The sequence below is a fragment of the Emydura macquarii genome, unplaced genomic scaffold, assembly GCF_026122565.2.
Source record: "Emydura macquarii macquarii isolate MOO-44397 ecotype Brisbane River unplaced genomic scaffold, CSIRO-AGI_Emac_v2 contig_1390, whole genome shotgun sequence".
Lineage (NCBI taxonomy): Eukaryota > Metazoa > Chordata > Testudines > Chelidae > Emydura > Emydura macquarii.
The window spans coordinates 14,907,280-14,929,073 of NW_027131527.1; the positions used below are offsets into that span (position 1 = coordinate 14,907,280).

Sequence of the window (21,794 nt, forward strand, 5' to 3'; positions counted from 1 at the left end):
AGTTAAGTACTGTATTATTCATCTACTATAGCTGGTTCCTTCTGGAAGGGCTTTTCCGTGTGGTATAGGTGGGATATAAAGTAGCCATTATTTGATATAGGAAATATAACACTGTGTGCCCTCTCTTATAGATCGTTTACACAAGGATTAGGCCCTATTCTTGGTCACAAGTATGGTCTATTTTTAAAAAAAGACTTTAAAAAAGCATTTGAAGAGAATTTGCACTGAAGTTATTTTAATACTTAAACTCGAGGAACTTTAAGGGATTCAGAAGTAGAAGGTAAAAGTCAGTGTTTGGGGAAAGAAAGGGACAAGAAACTAGATTTTTACATAAATTTATGAAAATCCAAAGATATATTCCAAACTGAAACTGAACTGTCAATTTCTTTCCTTCAGTATGATGACCTCTACAGGCCCCCTTTCTAACGCTCACCAATAGCTCCATCCTTATCTTGGACATTGGAGAAGAAATTAGAAGTTCTGTAAGAGTGCATGGCACTTCACAGCCAAATGCAGACAGAGTCCTTGCCCAGCAGAGCTTAAGATCTTGTGATTTAGATATTAGGGTTTCCAAAAATTGCCAGGGTAGAGTAATTTCTTCTTTTCCTTTCTCCACTTATGGCTGCTAAGCGGGGGCTGGCTTCTCATGCTTCTCCAAGCCCCAGACCAATAAGGGCAAGAAGATCTGACTAAATCTGTACTGAGGACTCCACAAGAGCAGCAAATGACTAATGCCAAAAGGTTGAGAATCACTGATATTATAGTGATCTTAGTCTAATTCCAATGGGAACAAAAGCACTGTCTGCCCATCCCTACTTTCAGCAGCAATTTTTATGTGCGCTGTAAAATATACAAAAACATACAACATTCTGGCTAAAAGTCCTATAAAAATGACCCATCAAATGTACCTGTTGCAAGTCTGCAGGATAAAAAAATACTCACTCCAAACTTTGATTTCGGATCACTAAAGGTAGAATTTAGCAAATTGATAAGATTTTTATAACAAACCCTAAAAAGTTGAAAGCAATCATTTGCTAAATCCACTGAATCACAACATTGATTATGTAGAATATCATATAGGAAATAAGTAAAGTAGAAGGGCACACACATTAGATCTGAATATTATCTTAGTCAACTAGTGATGCTCAGAGCCTGTGGATCTGTTAAAACAGCCTGAAAATTGCAAAGAGGAAGTAAATTTCAGCATATTTTTCCTTACACCTAACAGAGGGCAAGTACAAAATCCCAAATCCCTCTCTTTCTACAAACAATTGCACGTTAAAACCTTCTCACAACAAGGAAACATGAATTTAGTGCCTTTTTTATCTGTCAGAAGAGCCTCTGAACAGTTTTAAGTGTGACCATCCTATTGTAATGGTATTCCACCACAGGGAAAAAAAAATAAAATCCAGCAAGCTCACAAGTGTTATACCTTTGTCAAGAGACGCTCCAGCCATGTGGTAAAAGCTCAAAGCTGTGTCCACGTCATTTATATTCTTCAGAAAAGTAAAAAAACTTTCCACCTCCTCAAATGTCAGCCCCTGCAACAGAAAGAATACATTTTTTAAATGGTTAAAGTAAGGAGATAAATATTGAAATAATTTTGATAGGAGAAAGCCCCAATGAGTACAAAGATGGTAGGCATGTCCAAATGGGAATTCATGTATGACTCTACATGGTCTATTATATTAAATCATTATTTGGAGTTATATATAACTTAAAATCTATACTTGCCGTAACTGAAAAGTCAACTAGCTACCTACATTCTTTTCCCCCTCCTTAATGGAAATGCCTTCTTCTGCAGTAATCCCCATCACAGTCCCTTTGTCTCCTTACCATGAAGTTGATACCAGCTGAGGGGGATAGGCTTAATACAGCTATTGTAGGTCTCCCTGTGGCTAGCCAATATCCGTTCCTAATCAGCATTATGGGCCTGATTCTCATATACACCACTCAGAGTAAAAGGGCCTTAGTGTACATCAGAATCAGGCCTGGTGTGTGGAAGGGTTAGTGTGACAGATAAGTTGAAACAAAAACAAACACCATTCTCCCTGCTGTCAATCATGTGTCCAAGAATGTCATCACATAGGCAGTGCACAATTAAGATCCAGGAACTTGCTGCAAGCATATCAACTAATATCCCTAATGGGCCTTCAAACTTGCAGCAAGGAGATCAGATTATTGTCACTCAAAAAATAGAGCCTTAAAGACAAATTCAGACGTCTCAGTGGTGTAAGTAAAAAACTCACCTAACACTTTACTTAGGGTATGTCTGTATTGCAAAGAAAAACCCAGGGTGCCAAGTCTTAGAGCTCAGGTCAATTGGCTTGGGCTCACAGGACTCGGGCTGCAGGGCTAAAAATAGCTGTGCAGACATTCAGGCTTGGGCTGCAGCCTGGGCTCTGAACCCTGGTGAAGAGGAAGAGTCTGGTGTCTAGTGGTTAGTGGAAGTACATGCTTGTAGCCTCATGTAGTTCTCCTTGACCAGAAGAGCCTCAGCAACATGGCACTTGAGGGTGGAGACTGTAAAGCATTTTTTAAGGGGACTGTGGAGGCTCCAATGAGGGCGCGGAAGACCTCAAGGGCACAGGACATCAGGACGGAGGGACTGTTTTCCTACAGAAATTGAAAGCAGATGCCAAACATATATGGACATGCTCGCCAGTCTCAAGAACAGAACATTCACAGCCTGGCTTTTACCAATGAATTTGAAAAATAGATAATGCTTCAGATTAGGACCACATGCTTCATTGTCTGGAGGCTGTCAGGTTGCCTAGTCTAAATAGGATAATTATAAGGTAAATAATATGAACACTTAAGATGCTGTTCATCTGATTATTTCATCATAAAAAAATCACGTAAATTAGCATCTCAAATGCAATGTTGCAGCAGAAGACCTAACAGGTCAAGGTGGGCAAAATTTCACACCCTCACACCATCCTGACAGCACAAAATTGAAACAATTTCATTCTACTTATTTAAAGCAGCAGCAAATCATAAAATATCTGCTGTTTTAAGAAATATAGCTGAGTCAGAGTAAGTTAATGTCTGTCAGGATGAAGATACAGTACTACTGTGAAAGTAGTTTAATAAAATGTGATATAAAGATTTGACCAAAAATTCTCTTTCTACAATGTGTCCTCTTTGTAAGCTGCTTTGACTGAAAGGGAGTTTTGTGACAAAAAAATTACTGCAAAGAAGATAGCTGCTTTTTAAGGTCTGGCACCCAAGAGCACAACAGTAATTACCATAAAGGCACTACCTTTTCAGCATGACTGGTAGTTTGTGATTCAAATATAAAAGAACTGGGAACTAGCTGCTTCTTTTGCAGAGGTTGTAAATTACAAATGAAGAGTCTGAAACAACACTAGTGTCAAGCTTAAGGAATCCCAAGTAAAAGAAAACTTTTGGGTAACCACTGAATTCATTTACAAAAGAGAATGTTGCAGGTGCATTCCAGTATAACTTAGCTAGCAAGCTCAGGAGGAAGGTAAGTGATTTTCGCCATCACACTTCATTAAAAAGTGTACGGATTTAAACCATAATGTCAGCTCAGCTGCAATAGAGTAATCTAATAAAAACAGATAAGTTCTTTGGGTACTGAAGGTATTGCATACAAATCAGTGAAGGGCACTGTGTTCCAAAACCTCTTCCCATTTGGGACAGAGAGAAGATTAATAAAAGCAACCAGTCTTGCATGAGGATATTCTGTAGTAAGGTATTGGATTGGATTGACAAAAAATGTACATGAGCTACAACTGCCTGCAATAGAAGATCCTTCTATCTAACTTAATTAGCCATGGTATAGCCATCCACCTGGCTTTATTAAAAACAGTCAACAAAGCTGCCAGGAGTTTCATCTGTGTCTGAGGGTAAAGAGAAACTGGCACCCCCATATCCTTTACCTCTCCCCCCGCAAAAACCCTTTTTTATTATTTGACTTTATTTGCTACGGTTGTAATTCAAAATCTTGGGCTTTCATCATTCTCCAGACTTGGAAATCATGCAGTTTCTATCACTTTTGTTCTTGCAAGTGTAAAATTCTGAATGGCTCCTCCTCTTCTCCACCTCTACCCCCAAACTTGTTGGAGATAAAAAATGGTGGTTATGAATCTCGTTAACAGACATAACCATAGAACAGCCTGGCAGGAGTGTTACACCTGGAATCTGGACATAAACATGTCCCTTTCTATCAGGTTCAGAGTTTTTTTCTTTATCCAATGAAGAGACAATCAGATGCTGACAAAAAAATTCAGGTCCCTCCCGTTCATTTAAAAACAATGTTACTAGAACATCTAACTCCAAATGGGAGTCTCTCCTCATATCCCTACTCACCTTCTATCTCCAGGCTAGAGATCTTCAGACACAACTTAAGCTTTCTTAAGTGAATGCCAATAATCTACTCTTTAAGGCTACATCTACACTAGCACATTTTGGGAAGTCTTCCCCCACTGCACTACCGCCAGTGTAGCTCTGCCACTACTAAGGTAGACAGGGCTCAGTGTGCCACCCAATTCTACATGGATAATTTCTCAAGTTTCTAGTGTTTACTTTTAACTATACATTCTATTTATGCTTGCGTGCCTGAGAATTTTCTTAATTTTCATTAATGGGGAAGGGGAGGTTGGGTGGTTATACAATTCTAAAACCAGTGCCAGGATTTAGCTTGTACCTTTACTGAAGCTTGCATTTCATCAATGGTGCTTGAATATGCCAAGCTTTGCACATTACGCTCATGGAATTCAACTTCTGTGAAGCCTCAAAAACCAGTCCTTGGAGAAAGCGTGAAGTCTCATAGGAAGTTTGTACCAGGCATGAGTAGGACCCCATTTGGGATCTCAGAGAAGTATGAGCTTTGCAAAATAACTGGAGTATGAGACTTCCATGAACACAATTCAGGCCTTGCTGGCCTCTACCAGCACAGTTCTAAAGTGTTTGAATTTTCATTTATTGACTCATTAAGAGGATTTCCATGTGTATTTTTTAACCTGTGATTAATGTACAGTTTCAAGGAGAATAAACTGGCACATTTGATATTATATACATGTGTGTATATGGTAATAATCAGATTGCTTCTTTCCTAATACCCAAAACATGACAGACGTAGAAGTTAGCACTAACAACATAAAATGTAATAATGTAAGTTGTCAGCTGCACCAGAACAGGGGTCAAACTGGCCCATGAAGCAAGTTAGAGCAACCTAATGGCTGCTTTAATTAATGCCACTTAATGGGCCATCACACCAGAAAAAATTGCTGGAATAAACTGCTCTGGCTCCTCAAAATGCCCTAGTTCTTCCAACACATCCCCTATGCTGGGTGTGGGAGGCTGGAGAAACTAAAGTAGAGCTGGCCATGCTGGATTTATGCCAACAGAGGATATCGGCATACCAGTGGAATCCATTTAGGGCAGCTTTAAAGAGCAGTGTAAAGGGACCTTAAGGTTGGTCACAATTTGGTCCATTTGCATCACAAAATGGATTAACACAATTAAGAAATAGATGACAGTTCTGCTGCTAAGAGGAAGTGGTTCTACCACAGTCAGCCTTCTAACCACAGAAGCAAAGGTCTTTCATTAGTTCTCATTTTGGTTAATTGCTGTGTTCACAAACTAATTAATAAAAAAAGGAGAGCTATCAATCTCCATAGAAACAGATGATGAAATTTTAACACTACAGTAAACACCCCATATTTTCATTACCAGATAAAAGATGTCCTTTCAGTTTAAGTGTTTTATTCCAAGGTCTCCTTCCCTGAATTAACTACTGCAGGGGCTGCAACCTTTCCCCCTCAAAATTACAAGTCTATTTACCATAATATATTTTTCTCATAAGTTCATAATAAAATGATAAACTACTCAATCATACTGCATAATTAATCCAAGGTCAAGTCAACTGCTGGATACAAGTCTTCAGGGTTTGTTCACGCTAAAGACCTGGAAACTTTCTCCAGAACATGAGGTTTTTAAAATTAATATTAAGTGTTTCTACACCCACATTTACAATGCATTCATTTTAAAATGTGTAAGCAGTCTGTCATTATACACACAACCAGATGTTGATCTCTAGACTTACGCATATTTTGACTCCTGACCACTGATGCTTTGTTGATCTGAAGTCAATGTAGCTCCTGGAGCGTGAACAAGTTTGAGAGAGTCAGGTGTTTTTCTCCAGGAGTCTGAGCACATTCATTTTATGGTAAGCCCAGTCTGCCAGACCACAGCTTAGATCTATAATTTCACAGCAAAGTATGAAATGGTTGGTTTTTTTGTTTGACTCCAGCCCGTGATGTATTCACCTATCAAGTGTTAAGTAACTACTCTGATATATTTTGGACAAGTAAAAGTCAATGGAAATAACTATCAGCACTGAAATGATTCATTCTACAGGTTTGTTCACATTTTAGACCTCATTTTACAGTGTAAAGCACTATCGATGCACCCATCAGAAAGTCTTAACATTTCTCTTTTCTCTGCCCAAAAGCCACTAACCTCTCCATCCTGAAAATGTTTCCTGAGTTGCTTCAGCATGAGAGTAAGCTTCTTTGACTGCACTCCACTATAGGCCAGCAGCATGCCACCAAACTGACGCTCAGTGATCCGCCCATTCACAGGATCATGCCGTTCAAACTGGAAGAGAAAGAAGATTAAAACAAAACACGGATATTAATGCAAAATTCTGCTTTAATAGAAAACTGATATTTTCAGAATGTGCACAACATTTACTGTAATGCTGAGGTAACTGTGGTTGACAGTATTTCTAGAAGCATCGCTGTTTGTGCTCAACACTCCCCCATCACCAATGTCAGCATTTTTTTTTTTTTTTTTAAACATCCCAGTACTTGGACAATCATTTAGGAATTTTCTTTATCATGATCAACTTATTCCATTATACAGGGGGACAAGATTTGCAGGGTTGGTTTTAAACAAGCATTGATTACAACCTCATGGACATTTCTAAATGAAAGTAAGCTAGATTTTCCACTCAAAGGCAGTTCAGACATGGTATAAAACTTGCAATCGCAAATTTCTAAGGGGGCAGTGTCAGAAGACAGTTTGCCAGTACTAGAAACTACATGCCACATACTCCAGGACAGAGAAGTGTGACTCATTGACATGCAGAGAACAAGCTGCTGTCAGTAACCCCTTTTCATGGCTCAGTCCTGCACACATCCTTGAATAAAAAGCACTACGCATGACTTAAAAAAATCCGCAAAAAAGCCTCTACAGTGGGGAGGCTTTGTGGTCAGTAAATCAGGCAGGGAAAATCCTCTTTGGAAGGAATTAAGTCCTTTATTGCTCCCCAAGCTCTATGTAGGAATTCCCAGGGAGAGAAAATTCTTCCCCTTGTTCTCTTGATTCCCACCTGACCATTGGGAAGCTTTGATAGGCTCTTCCATCATTTGACAACCTTCAATCGCTAGCCTCTGAGAGACTTACAAAGATTGTTGGGAAACATCTCCACCCCATCCGCCCTTCACAAGTCTTTCCTGGGCGGAGGGGATGGGGGAAGGGAAGGTGCTTTTCCATTGACTAGCCTCCCTAGTGATCAGATGAGATGCTAAAATCAATCTCTGCTAGTAAAACAGCTAGAAACTTACTACAAGAAAAATAAATAAATACAAAAACAAATCACAAATAGTCAAGGATTAATATGACATTTGCAAATCATCAGTCTATTTACTCTGCTTACAGGTTGTACCTTTTCACCCTCACCCATTATTGGAGTTGTTCATTTAGAGTCAATGCTCTTTGGACAGGGACTATTACTCTATGTGCATACAGTGCCTAACACAAGGGGGCCCTGATCTTCCTTGCTCCCTAGGCACTACCATAATAAACAGAAAATAACCAAAAAAAGTAAGTGAAAGCTCACTATCAACCCTTTAACATCTTATATCGGGGTTGCCACAGCTGGCATTCCCTAACAACATTAAGAAAATGCTAATAACTTTGGCAGTTTGCCTTTATTTTGACCTATAATAATACATATATAAATATGGCACCTATTTAATCCTCTTGGTGCTTTTGACACAAATAAAAAATACACTAAAGCAAAATAAAGACAGCATCTATCCCTTAACTACGTAGCTCCATAAACAACCATCCTCATCAAGCTCTTGTCTTTCCACAAGCCAGCATAAATAGATGGCCTCACAACCTGGCCTGAAAGTCAACAAGCTCAAACTATTTTGGACCAAGGTATGTGTATGTAGGGTGACCAGACAGCAGATGTGAAAAATTGGGACCGGGGTGGGGAGGGTAATAGGTGCCTTTATAAGACAAAGCCCTGAATATCGGGACACCTGGTCACCCTATGGGTATGAGCGTTCTTTAGTTAAGCTACCTAACACATAAGCAGCTATTACAATTTGCATTGTAATGAAAAGAGCGGAGTAAATTATTCTTTATTCTCTTCTGTTCTTTATTTTTGTTTTTCTTCCATATTGTACTTTTAAAATTAATGTCCTTTACCTATTCTTGACAAATTGATTTTGTACCCCCACACCCACTAATCAATTACTGTAGTGTACATGCAGCAACTCCTACTGCTTAAGTTAACAGAAATATCCACCAATACACCTTCAAGCTGCTTTTAAATACTGACCAACTATGAGTTTCCAAAACTAATGTAAAACTTGGGATGAGAAAGGTAAGCTATCTTTTAGTTTTAATCCAAGCAACAATGAAGTGATATCAAGAAAGTAGAGCAAGTATTTTTCCAGATTCTCACTCATCTGGTGTAAGTTATATTTGAATTACTTATGAAAGGGAAGTGCAGTATACAATATCTAAAAAGATGTAGAGTGAGAAAACTCAGACACAGAGTAAGGAGGAAAAAAGGAAACAAGTATTTACAAATGCCTGAGACCTGTTGCTAATCACAACAGATCATACATAGGACTTCAAAGAAAGTGGAGTTGCTGCAGGTAGTACCACAACATGATTCAGACAAAACTTAACAGAAGATCAAAATGTTCTCCATTGTCCTTTATGCTTCAGAGGAAGGCAAAAAATCCAAACAAACCAGAAAATACAACTGGCCAACTGTGCATTGGGGAAAAAAATCCTTCCTGACCACTACAGGTGACCAATGAATGCCATGAAGCATGAAATTTTGATTGTAGTCATTATCTTAATGCAGAACTGCAACTGTTACGAGCAGGTCAGGGGCAATGCAGAGCTACCTCTTTTTTCCATGGCTCGTGAAAGAAGGGAACAAAGAGAGGTAGTCACTGATTCAGATTCCAAAGCCAAAAGGGACCACCACAACCAACCAACCTGACCCCTCACATACACAAGGCCGTAGAATTTGTCCCAGAAGCTGGATTAAAGCATATAGAATCATACAAATATAGGGATGGAAGGGACCTTGAGAAGCCATCAAGTCCAGCCTCGTGCATTGTGGCAGGACAAAGTATACCTAGACCAGTGGTTCCCAACCTGTGGCCCAGGGGGGCTTTCAAAGTGGCCCACGGCTCCACTCCTGCTGGCTGCAGAAGGGAGTCGCTGCCTAAGGATCCAAGTGAAGTGCATTTCCGTGGGGCAAAAAGACCAGTGCAGGCTCCTTGCTGCAGCCAAGGGATAGGAGATCAGTGCTCCTCTTGTATTCTTCTAGCAGTCTTCCCAATGTTGCGTACAGAGGCAAGATTGCTTTCCTACTTCTATATGACATTCCTCTTTCTATACATCCTTTAATACAAGGATTGCATTAGCCCTTTTTGCTATAGCATTGCACTGAGAACTGAGAAAATGCAAGGCGATTTACCAATAACCTCAAGTCCTTCTCTACGTCAATGCTTTTCTAAGACAGTGCTCCCATCCTATTGGTATGGTTTGTGTTCTTGGTTCCTAGGTGCATTACCTTGTATCTGGCTGTAGTAATATACAACTGGCTGGATTGTGACCATTTAACCAGACAATTCAGATTGTTAACCTGTCCTCCTCATAATTTACTATCCCACCAGTCTTTGTATCATCTGCAAACTTTACAAGCAAAGATTTTATATTACCATCTAGATTGCTGATAAAAATATTAAATAGCACTGGACCAAGAACCAGTCCCTGGAGACAGCCCTGATCATTGATGCTTCCCCCCTTAACCACATTTTGAGATCTGTCAGTGTGCCTGTTTTTAATTGATCTCATGTGTGCCCTGTTAGTTACATATAATGCAAGTTTTTTAATCAAAGTATCATCTTAGTTAAATGCCTTGGAAAAATTTTAGCTATATTATATCAACACGGTTGCCTTTATCAACTAGATCAATAATATTATCAGGAAAAGAAAACAGGTTTGCTTGATAAGACCTATATTATATGAAACCACTGATGTTTTTAGTTTCTAATTCTTTGTTGATAAGAGTCCTCAATTAACTGCTCCATTATTTTGCTTAAGGTACACATCAGGCCAACCAGTCTACAGTTCCCTGGATCATCCCTTTTACCCTTTTTAAACGTTGATATGACATTAGCAGTCCTCCCCATTCCTTTGGAATTTATCCAGTCTTCCAAGATTTGTTAAAAATTAACATTAGTGATTCAAAATATGTCAATACTAGTATGAAAAATCCCAGAACAATTGCTTGCTGTGTTCATCAAAATAGAAAAGTGCTGGTTTTTTACCCTCATAACGGGTAAGATGCATGCATTGTGCACTTATGTTTGAAATTTGTACTTCATAATTGACATAGGGTAATAAAAAAGCCTAGATTACACAGAATATGTCAGAATACTAGTGGTCTGTATAACGGGAAAGATCTTCACCATATACGTAAACCCTTCTGATTCCCGTGATTAGCTAGTACTGATGCTTTATCATACAGACTCAAGGCTTAAAAGTGAACTGCAAAGGAAAAGTTATTGGGTTTGTGCCTCCTGTGCTTTAGTGAGTAAGGGTGGATTGTCTGTTAAATCTTCCCTCCATCCTCAGAATGAGTTGGTTGTCAAGTCTTGTTGTCCCCGCATTTGCTTGACATCTCAGGATCACAGGAAAGAGGATTGATTGGGAGATCTCTCAACCTTAACTGAAGGAAAGTGCTAAGTCTATTATAGATTTTCTTCCATTATTCTTTTGTTTTTTTGAGGTAAATAGATATTTAAAAGCTTAGAGAGTTTTAAACATTCTGAATAAAAATCACTTCCCCTTCTCAATCAGGTTTCTCTTCCTTCATATCTGTGATGTTATAAATCATGCTAGTTCTCCACTCATTAACAAAGTCTTCCAGGAAAAACAGCATAGAGAACACCAAAAATTATAATACAACCCAAAAGTTTTCATTAAAGAACTTTTTAATACATTATAAAGAAGAAGAAAATGCAAGTGTAATGTTTTTGCCCCTATCAGAATCCAGTCTTTAAGACCTACAGTGTCATGCAGCAGGTAGTGTAAGAAGGGGGAATAGCATCTGGTTAGTTCTGGGAAAGTGCAGTTGTAGTTAGTTTCTCTAGCAAGTAAGAATTGACATGGGCATGAAGAAACTGAGGAGGGAGAGCTCTGTGCACCAGGATGGTTGCTTAGGGCTCTAAACTACAAATCCCATTCCCTTTAACTCAAAAGGACAAAAATGCATCTGATCCACCATGAGCTCAAAAGAACTAGCCTTAAAAACTCTCAGGGTATGTTTACACTGATGGCAGCAAAGTCGCCGCCATCAGATCAATCTTTCTGGATCAACTAAGCGGTTAGTGTAGACCTGCTCAATCGATCAGGAAGTCGACGCAGTAAATCCACCCCGAGTGGCATAGCGCTGCGTTGACGGGAATGCGGTTCCCTTCAGCGCAGTGCAGTGAAGACGGCAGGCAGAAGGGAAGCACAGGAATCGACGGGACTTACACAAGCTACTCTGTGTAGCTTGTGTAACTCCCGTCGACTGCCGCCGCATTTCCAGGTAAGCGTAGACCAGGGCTCAGTCTTTAGAAAGATGCTGCCAAAGGAGCTAAAACACATAACTGATGGCCCGCTATCCTGGATAGCCATGTTGGATAGTTGTTTTCCATCTTTTGATAAATGTCAAACATTTAGATGCAGTGTGTCTTTGTTCTGAAATCACCTCCTTTTGACAACATATTTCATGTCTAACATCATAGTTTAGGTTATAAATCAAAGCTTAGGACTCATTTATTTGTTCTGGCATACACAACATTTTATAATGCAAGCTGCAATGCATAGCATGAAACACAGAGAAATGCCATACTAGTCATTACCTCCAGAACGGTTTCCAGTATTAACCAGTTACTGAAAGCAGTGGCTGGTGTACACATCCATTAATAAGACTACAAAAATAGTACATAATGTTTTAAGAGCCTCTCCCCAAACCAAGATGTTCGGGGCACTGTAAAAATAAATATAAATAACTTAAAATATGACAGACATATCATTATGACAATTAGTAAACATCAATGTGTTGTGTGACAGGAAATTCAAACTTCCTGGCCAAAAGGTTAAGCAAAGCCAGGCAAAGTGTCACATTTTTTAACTCTGCGCAGCATCACTTCATTGTTCAAACACCAATATTGATTAACAAGGCCCAGGCTGTTATTAAGAATTTAATGTTTCAGTATTTGATGAAGATCTTCCACTATATTAATGCAGACTCCACAAGGTGATTTGTTTTCTTAAATACCACAAAATAGGAGAGAGAGTAGAGTTAATGGAGATCTAGATTTTCAGCAGTTGTACTGGAAGGGAAAGGACCCATAGATCCAAAAATGTGGGAAGGGGAATTCTACTCCATTCCCTCCATCTCAGAAGCAGACTGTACCTCTGCATTTTGGGCCAGATTCTGACACACAGGAGTAGCTACCTAGAAGAATAAGGTACTCCTCAACATGAATGAGGGCATTTGAGCCTGGCCCTGTATCACAGATCTGGTCTAGCTCCTCCTGCTGGTCACTCAACAAATCGCTGTGAAGGGATTAAAATGTGCAGTCCTATGTGTCCTTAACTTGTTGGGGCTGGGCAGAGTTGAGGCCCAAATGCCAGAACACACTCCAGATGCAGATCTTCTGTCTGACACTGCTCTTGGCAGTGGGGCTCTTATGGCCTCAATTGCCTAGGCCCTGAAATTAGTGTTGTCTTCTACAAGCCTCCCCAGCAGCTCTTGAATGCAAGGTGCGAGTCTTCTGGTTTACAATTTACCACTTCAGGGTACATGACAGTGAAAGCCAGCCAGCCTTTGCATAAGATTCTAAGATACCATTACTCTTTACTTAGTAGCAAGAAACACGCACTGATCTATACAAAATAATAAAGACACATATGCATTTCCCTGTGTCAAAGCCCTCACCACTCTGGAGAGTCTTTTGGGCTTGGGCAGAGCCCTCTGGGGTGTCCACGATCCTTCCCCTGCAGCTCGTAACTTCTCCTCAGAGTCATGGAACCTCTCCAGCTCAGCTTGCATTCTCTGACCTTGGCTGGTCCTGCATTTAAACCAGGACAGCCCCCTCCCCAATGAAAGCATACCGGTCTCTTGCCCTCTTTGTCTACATGTGTTTATGAAGTATGATATGAAATGTAGATTTATCTTCAAAATCTGATCTAATTTCCTGTCTGCAAATTAAAAAGCATAGTTCCTCCCACAAATCTGGTTGGTATGTAAAACTGTCAGCTATTTGCTAATAAATTAGGGAGCCTGAGAAGAAAACATTAAGTTTATTTCAATTTTAAAGTCAACTATTGTATGCAGAACAAGGCATTATAGGGTGAAGGAAACCAGCGGGCAGCTGGAAATGTTCTATTTTCCTACATACCTTCCCTCAACTGAATAAACTCTTGTAGCAAGACAATTGGATGAATCAACCAGAGAACTTTGGACCCTTCTCTCCACTTCCAGGATTGTTTTTGGCTTGCCCCAGTTTGTGTGTGAAAAATCAAACACCACCTTTTGATATTATACAGACTATATCAAGTAAAAAACCAACAAAATGAGAATCACTTTCAGATCACTGGAGCTCCTTAAATATGGAACCAAGAAATGAATACTGTTTCTTCTTCTCTTCTGATGCCACCAGTTGTAACACTTCCTCTTGCCAGGAAATTAAAAAGCTCTCATGGCTACACAACCATCTGCCACAGACAGCAGGGTACGTTCCTTTAGGATCTTACTCACTGTTAAATAGTGGGGGAGGTGAAGACTACAAATTACATCTTCAATTTAAGCCTTCTAGATTTTTTTATATACTAAAAACATGGATCCAGACTACTGTATTCAGGCATTAGAAAACATGGGGAAATAAGGAACAATCCTTTAATTCATATATAACCAAGAGGTGTGGGTGGGATTGTGTTTCTCTACATTTATATCTAAGTAATATGGACTTGCATTTTTAATAAAGAAAATTAGCTGCTCCGACACACTGAACCCCCATGTACACCCTTATGGTGTAATTGTGTATCATTCATGTTAACCCTTATAGTGTAATTGTGTATTGTTTAATGTAAATATGTCATGTAAGGTGTTTATGGAATGACATACTGAACATTATTGTTATAGTAATATGTTTGTTGCAATGTCATGTGTATAGTTATGAGACTTTGCTATGTAATATTCCCTAACGTGTGTCTCATGGCTTGAGACAGATCTAGGCAAAACTCTACAGAGCTGAGGAGCAATTCACACCTCATTAGGAACAAAGGACTGGCCCAGACGTCCAATAACAAATCCACAAAGGTCCACAGTAACTCAGGGCATGGAGGGAACCATACACGGGGCACTGTGTCACTTGACCCTGAAGGACATTTTAAAAAGAGATATTTTGCTGATTTCTCTCTCTTCCAACTCCATTTACAAACGCCATCAAGCAACTGAAGTGCTGATCACAGGGGGAAGGCCTGGCTGGAGGACCAGACCAGACCAGCCAGCCTGTAGTGAAAATCATCTGACTTGTAAGGTTGCTGAAAGTGTTAAGCTTAGTTTAGAATGCGATTTGCCTTTTATTTTCTCTTGATCAAATCTGACCTGCTTTCCTCTGATTTATAATCTCTTAAAATCTTTCTGTACTTAATTAAATGTGTTTGTTTGTTTTATGTAAAGCAGTGCATTAGATTTAAGGTGTACTAGAGACTCCATCTGAAGTGACAAGGTTGGTGCATACCAATTTCTTTGATAACACTGCAAGCTCATATATTCGTCAGTTTAAGTGAGCAACACTGAACACTGTAAGACGGCAGTTCCTAGGGTTGCATCTGGGCCTGGGGATATTAGTTGGGGTGATACCATTGCATAATCCCGTGAGTGGATGGCTATAGGTTGTGCGTGAGCTGCCCAGGAGTGGGGGTTCTCACAGAAAAGCAGGGTAAGACGGGCTCCAAGAGTGAGGGATTAGGGTAACACAGCAATTTACCAGTCCAGATTGCAGAGGGGAACCTCACAGCTGCTATTTAAAACTCAAAGTTAATGGGGGCAGAATATGTTGCTTTGATTGTGATATACACAAGTGCTGCATAAAGGCATATTAATCTTTATTAAAATTGGCTAGTTATCTATTTTTCCGCTTAGGATAGTCCTCCTTCAGGAAGGCTCAAATCCTAAATTCCTCAAGGGAAGGTTTTTCATTTCAGCCACCTCTCCTTCTTTCCCTGAGACAAGCTCAGGTGGTGGGAGCAGCACCTGTCACACCAATGGGCCTATCATATGATCTATTCTACATATGCTATAGGCAGAGTGGAGAGCAGAGCGTGAATCACCAAGGGCAGAGCTGACCTGACTTTTCAAGGATAAGCTTCAGCTCCTACTTCATCCTCATCCTTAGTTATTCCTGATTTCTCCCACTCCAGCTTACAGTCCCAGCCCTTCCTCTAGCCCCAGTTACCTCAGTCCCCAGCTATTGCCTTCAGTGAGCATGTTCCAAGAATCCCTTCTTGTTTGAAGCAGTGACTCAGGATAATACATATGCCTAGAAGTCAGATTTACATGCACCCCTTTATTCTGAGTTAACACTACCAGATTCCTCTATCCACAATCAATTGCTGCATTCTGATTACAGACCACCACCTACAAGATTTAAACACCAATTTTCTCCCACAAGAGGCAAATCATATTATTTTCAGCTGTCCCAATTAAAAAAAATGCTTAATTACTCTTAGGTTCAGAATGGCTCTATCCTGCCAACATACTTTCCCCCTCTTTTTAAATAAAGCACTTTGAGATCTTTCAGTAGAAAGCACAACAAACGTATCTTACTGGAAGTATTATTTAAATTGATGGTTTCTATCCAGAAGCATGAATAATTTCCCACCTCCTACTGATATACAATAAAAGGATTAGAATCGGATTTGAAGAAACACTTCCCCAACTCATATCAAAACTGGACAGCAAAAAAGCAGTTTGTCCAATCAGAGCTTGAGATTGCTCTGTTTAAAGAGAGAAATAGAGGGAACTTCCCAAAGGTCCTAAACTCAACACAGCAGGGTGGGTTTGACAGACAGCTGATTTAGTTTATCTTCATTGCTGTCAATACAAAAGGGAGGAGAAAAGAAAGAACACAAGCAATGCTACTATGAGAGACTTGGAGGGCTATCAAGATGGCATTTGACTTCAGTGCTTCACTGATCAACAGCAGCTAAGAAAACAAAAATTCCTTAAGACACCCATGGGATTGTCACTAGACAATGGTCTTCCCAAGCTGTCCCTTTTCATACTGCATGTGAGTGCATAAATAAAGTACTTTTCAGTGTTTTCCAATGACAATGATGTCACAAGAGGACATTACAGATCATTAAAAATCTGAATGTAGATATAAAAATAATTTTTTATGAAAAATTTAGGAGGCATCTGAGTGCTCTTTAAACAAAATGTAAAGACAACCACCAGACTCTCCAGTTTGCTCAGGCCATTACGTGCTTAATTTTGAATTATATATAAAATATGTTTGTGCACCTGTTACAACAGGCTCTGTGTTTGTTGGTTTAGAAAATGGACAACAGTGTGAGAAACAGGCCTTCCTAGAATCCCCAGTCTAAACCCATGTTTTCCTAGGTATGTCAGAAAGGCAAATGTCTTGTGTGTAAGAGGACATCCTTAACACAGGGCATTCTTCCAATATCAGTAGTAGTAACAAAAGTTGTCGGCAATCTCTTGAAAATCGAGGAAGATCCCTTTCACAGGTTTTATTTTATATGGGTACTTTGGTGACTGAGGAGTCTAATTTGTGTAACAAAAGTAGAGGAAATATGTTATTATTATTCCACAAGTGAAAGTTTCTTTATCCCATATTTGTTAGGACAGTATATTTTTTATGTAAGGAACATTCTCACATATATTATCATAATGCTGAGAACAAGCAATTTCTTTGACGTTTAGTTAAAAATAGACTTCTGTCAAACAACAGAGGTTCTTCTGGACATCACTTCCATGAAGATGGCTTAACTAACTATAACTACATCTGGAACAGGGAGTCCCAATCAGATCCTGTCTCAGGAATGCAAATGCTGTGAACAAAGTTACCATATACAGTTGAGGAGTCAGTGCTCTCTACACTCATGGAAGTCTCAAGGCCAAGTTTGAATCTAAACTGGTTGTTAGACCACACAGTCATTCAAGGGTGGGGAATTCAGTTTAAAGCTGTTACATAAACATCCACACAAATTATACTGAACAATATAACTTGAAGTTATTCAATAAAACATCACAATAGCAACAATGCAGCGCTGGTTAGAGGATGCTGCTAATGGAACTAAGAATTGGTTCTGCTCAGAACTCCAATATCTCTAAGAACTTCTGAGTTATTTGCTGAGTTCCTGACTGACCTCCCCTCAGCAAGGTCATTCAAAATAATTTCTGTTCTCCAAACAAATATAGCTACTGTGAGCACAAGAGACTCCTCTGTAATAATTTCATCAGCAGTTATGGCAGTGAAAATTAATGGATAAATTATTTAAGTATATTGGAAACAGTAAGCTTGCCAGAGAACTGATGCCCATTGGACAACCAGAGAGCAATTAATGAGGATAAGGGAAACTGAATACTTTCTTTGCACTGCCTTCATTACAAAAAATGCTAGGGAGATACATACCCCAGACCTACGGTGAAACTGTGACCCCACTGAAGTCAGTGAGTTTTACCATTAATTTAAATGGGGTGAGGGTAATATTTTGCTCCTACTCTTTTCAGCTGATAAAGATGAAGCACTGTCAGAGACGGAGATGTCCCAAAAAGAGGGTGCTGGAACAAAATGATACTTTAAAGAGCAACACAACACCATGATCAGAGGGCTATATCCAAGAGTTCTGAAGGAATTTAAGAACGAAGTGCTGAGCTGCTAACAAAAATATACAATCTAAACAATGCCATGAAATCAAGAACAAGGGATCACATTCAATTAAACTGAAAGGCAACAAATTTAAAACAAAGAAAAGGAAACACTTTTGCAACACAACTGCGGAGCCCATTGCCACGAGGGAGCAATGGCACAGTATGCCTTTTTAAATGTTCATACAGAAAAAGAGAACTCCACATTTACATTAGAGCTCTAAATCCTCATACTTCAGGACATAAACCAAAATTTAATCTATAGGGTTATGAAGAAATTTCCTCTCTGGGCAGATTATGCCATAGCTTTCCCCTATAGGATTTCTTATAACTTCTGAAGCATCTGTTACTGGCTACTGTTAGGGACAGGATATTGGACCACATGGATCATTGGTTTGATCCAGTATGGTAATTCCCATGGAAAATTTTAAACAAACTGTTCTGCTACTCAACTCAAAGTAGGAGACAATTAATGTGGTGTGGGTCATGGAAGGCCTGCCAATCAGCTGCTCTCTTGATTTCTTATCACCATCAAGATACACACGTGACTGACACAATAAAAAGCTTCTGTGCCGTATTTGTTTAAAAAAAAAAAAAAAAAAAAAAAAATGCAGAGAATACAAAAAACTGCTCATTCTCTGAAACGTGCTAGTTTTATGCACTTCATATAGTCTTTTAGAACATCAATGCTATGGTCTGAGAAGTCAATAAAATAATTTTGTTTCATATTGTGACTTTCACATTGAAGGTATTCAGACACTTTACAAAACAAGTTAGAGCGATTCCTAGGAAAACATAAAAGTTTGTAAGTCATAAGCCATAATTTACGTTCTTGAAAATTAGAACTAGTTTTACTGAAAGGGAGTTTGATGGTCAGGGCAGCATGTTACTGCTTATTTATGTCACAGGGCTTTTAACTTCCCGGTGCATTCATAACAGGTTGGCAGAAGATACCTCTGTTCAATCTCACTTCCAGATGCTGGCCCTCTAGCAGCCCAGAGGCTACAAGCAGAAGTCATCAGCTCAGTTTCTGGTGCTGGACTCAAATATGTGACTGTCTTAGCCAGGGGGAAGAGTACAACAAACTAAGCCATACTGACAAAGTCATGGAGTCACGAAACCATGAACTATATTATAGGGCCTAATTCTGCAAGCTGCTGAACTCTCTCGACTCCCACTGAAGTCAGGGCATTCACTCCATACAGTTACATCCATACTTACTACTGTGTCATTTCTGATATGTAAATGCTGCTGTAATGTGAAAGCTATTGAACCAGAATATTTTATAAAAGCAAGAAAACGCATGTTTATGCTCAGTCAATTTTAGAGAATGTTAGATAAAAATATCATGAAACCTAGTGCTCACATATATCCAGATTTGCATTTGCTTGTTCTTTAAACTCCAGATCCTTTACCAAACCCTGTTTTAATTATCTACAAATTTAATGTAGTCCTTTACTTTTGAACGTTGAAAGTAATGCCTAACACACACCTTTGTTTTTTAACTGGCATCCTCTTCATAGTGTATTAATTCTATATATGAACATTTCAACTTGTGTTTCAAAAGGGCTTTTGGTTTTCTAGGAAGATTTTCCCTGACATCACAAGCAAACTATGGATCTAAAGATTTATGCAGACTTCTTTATTTGCAGACAAAAAAGAAAAATGAAGCCACATTTGACCTTTTATTTTGCAGAGAAAAACTCAGAGAATCGTCTCTCAACTCTGATCTCTGCTAATCATAAAGCAAAATTACTAATGCTGTGAAATTTTTGGGGTGTGTGGGGGGAAAAAAGCTACAAAATAATTTTTGTGTTACCTGAATTTGCAGAGTAATAGTCTGACTTGCAACATGACTCTTTAAAGAAGCGTTTACTCAAAGCCTTATTTGACAGGTTGTTATACATAATTCATGTGCAAACTGCGGCAGAACTGGCTCTATTTACAGTTCTGGAGAAGCAATCCATCTAGGCTTTTGTGAAGGTGCATAGTTAGCTATGCATGAAAGAGATGGAAAGCCTTTCCCTATCATCCTTTCCCCCCATCTCCACCAAAAAAGGTTTTTAAATGTACAATAATAGGTTTTAACATTTATAAGGGTACCAAATTAGCAGCAAATATCTATGGTAAGAAACAGGAGCTTCTAAAGGCTATTTCATCTTTCAGGAATATAAGTCCCTCTCTCTCAGATAAATGTATGTACTGACCAAGTTTTCTTTGTAGCTGTATATACAGAAAAGTTTGAGTGCGCATGAGTACAAAGCATTTGATTTATCAAGAAAAGTCCCAGAGTATTTTAGATTTAGTCAGTTGGATTTACTGTACTGAAATCCATGATGAATTGCTCAATAGTATTAAGGAAGCCTTTGGGTTATTTACCAAATGGCTTGATAGCCTTGGTAAAAATTAGTTGGGGGAGCTGCTGGAATGCTAAAGGAAGGTAACAGAAGCCTTGAATAGCAGAGAAGAGGGCAGACATTAAGGGAAGGGGAAGGACAGAAACCTAGATTGCAGTGGAGGAGGCAGGGGAAGCAATAAGGAAGTCCATAATGGGTAGAAGTGTTGGGATGAGGAAGGAGTAAAAAGGCTCTGAACAGTTGTGTGATAAGTAGAACAGAAGCCTGGGATGGTCAGAAAAGGTTGGGAGAATAGACAACTGCAACATCTAAGCAGACAAAATATGGAATATCTTGAACACTTAGTGAGACAGGGCTGGAGCAAATGACTGTTGTGTCAGCTTATCAGGAAGTGCTTGAGACTTCCACTTTAGAGCCATAGTCTTGCTCTTGCTGTTTGGTGTTGTGCCCTTTCATCTCTTTGCTAAACAGACTATCATTAATTTGTGCACAAAGCCTATTTACTGATTTCAGTAAATTTATGATGGTGCATGTCCATATGGCAGAAAGCACAATGGAGCCCACATATCCTGAACTCAAGTTCAGAAACAGAAACCCAAATAATTAATTTTTATTACCTATTGCGCATCAATAGCATGCAAACAATTTAACCTCCCTGGAAACTGAAAACTCCAGCACCTAACTCTAGGATGAACACTGAAGAGAAATACTAGGATGAAAATACCCTCCCAATTTCACTATCAGTGGCTGAACATGTCAGTCTTTAAAACAACTTGGTTCTCTTTTTTTGTTTTGTTTTTTGCTTTGTCTTGTTCTATGCAAGAAAAGGGATCTATTTCTAGGGAAGAAAAAACTAGGAATACTTTGAAAGCCTTCACTTTCATTCTCCTTTTACTTTCCGGGACAAGTTTAAGTAAACCTGTAGTAACAGGGTTAAAATTTAAAATTCATCAATGCAAGTGAAATCCTACTGGATGCCAGGTGTTTGAGAGATGTTTCTGCCATATTACTGACCTTGGCATTGCATTGCAGTCTGGGAAAAAAAAATTAATCCCAGCCGCTAGACATTTGACACACTTTGATGTGCAATTAAAAAGGTTATGTAAAGAAGTGCTATACTTTTAGTTTTTAATTCATGCATTAAAACTAACTTTGTTGGCAAGAAATGATCCCTGGCAAGCCTTTTCTCA

At 39.1% G+C, this 21,794-nt stretch overlaps 1 protein-coding gene across 3 annotated transcripts in view; it reads right to left on the reverse strand.

Moving 5' to 3' along the window:
• MICU1 (mitochondrial calcium uptake 1) overlaps positions 1-21,794 on the reverse strand; it is a 182,518-nt gene that overhangs the window by 24,085 nt on the left and 136,639 nt on the right. For all 3 annotated transcript variants that reach the window (XR_010920665.1, XM_067552728.1, XM_067552729.1), the window contains exons 9-10: positions 6,490-6,627; positions 1,433-1,541 (exon numbers count right to left, since the gene is read on the reverse strand). Coding sequence is in view for 2 of the 3 variants with exons in the window: in XM_067552728.1 (XP_067408829.1) it covers positions 1,433-1,541; positions 6,490-6,627 (247 nt within the window). In the remaining variant the exon portion in view is untranslated. The remainder of the gene's footprint in view (positions 1-1,432; positions 1,542-6,489; positions 6,628-21,794) is intronic.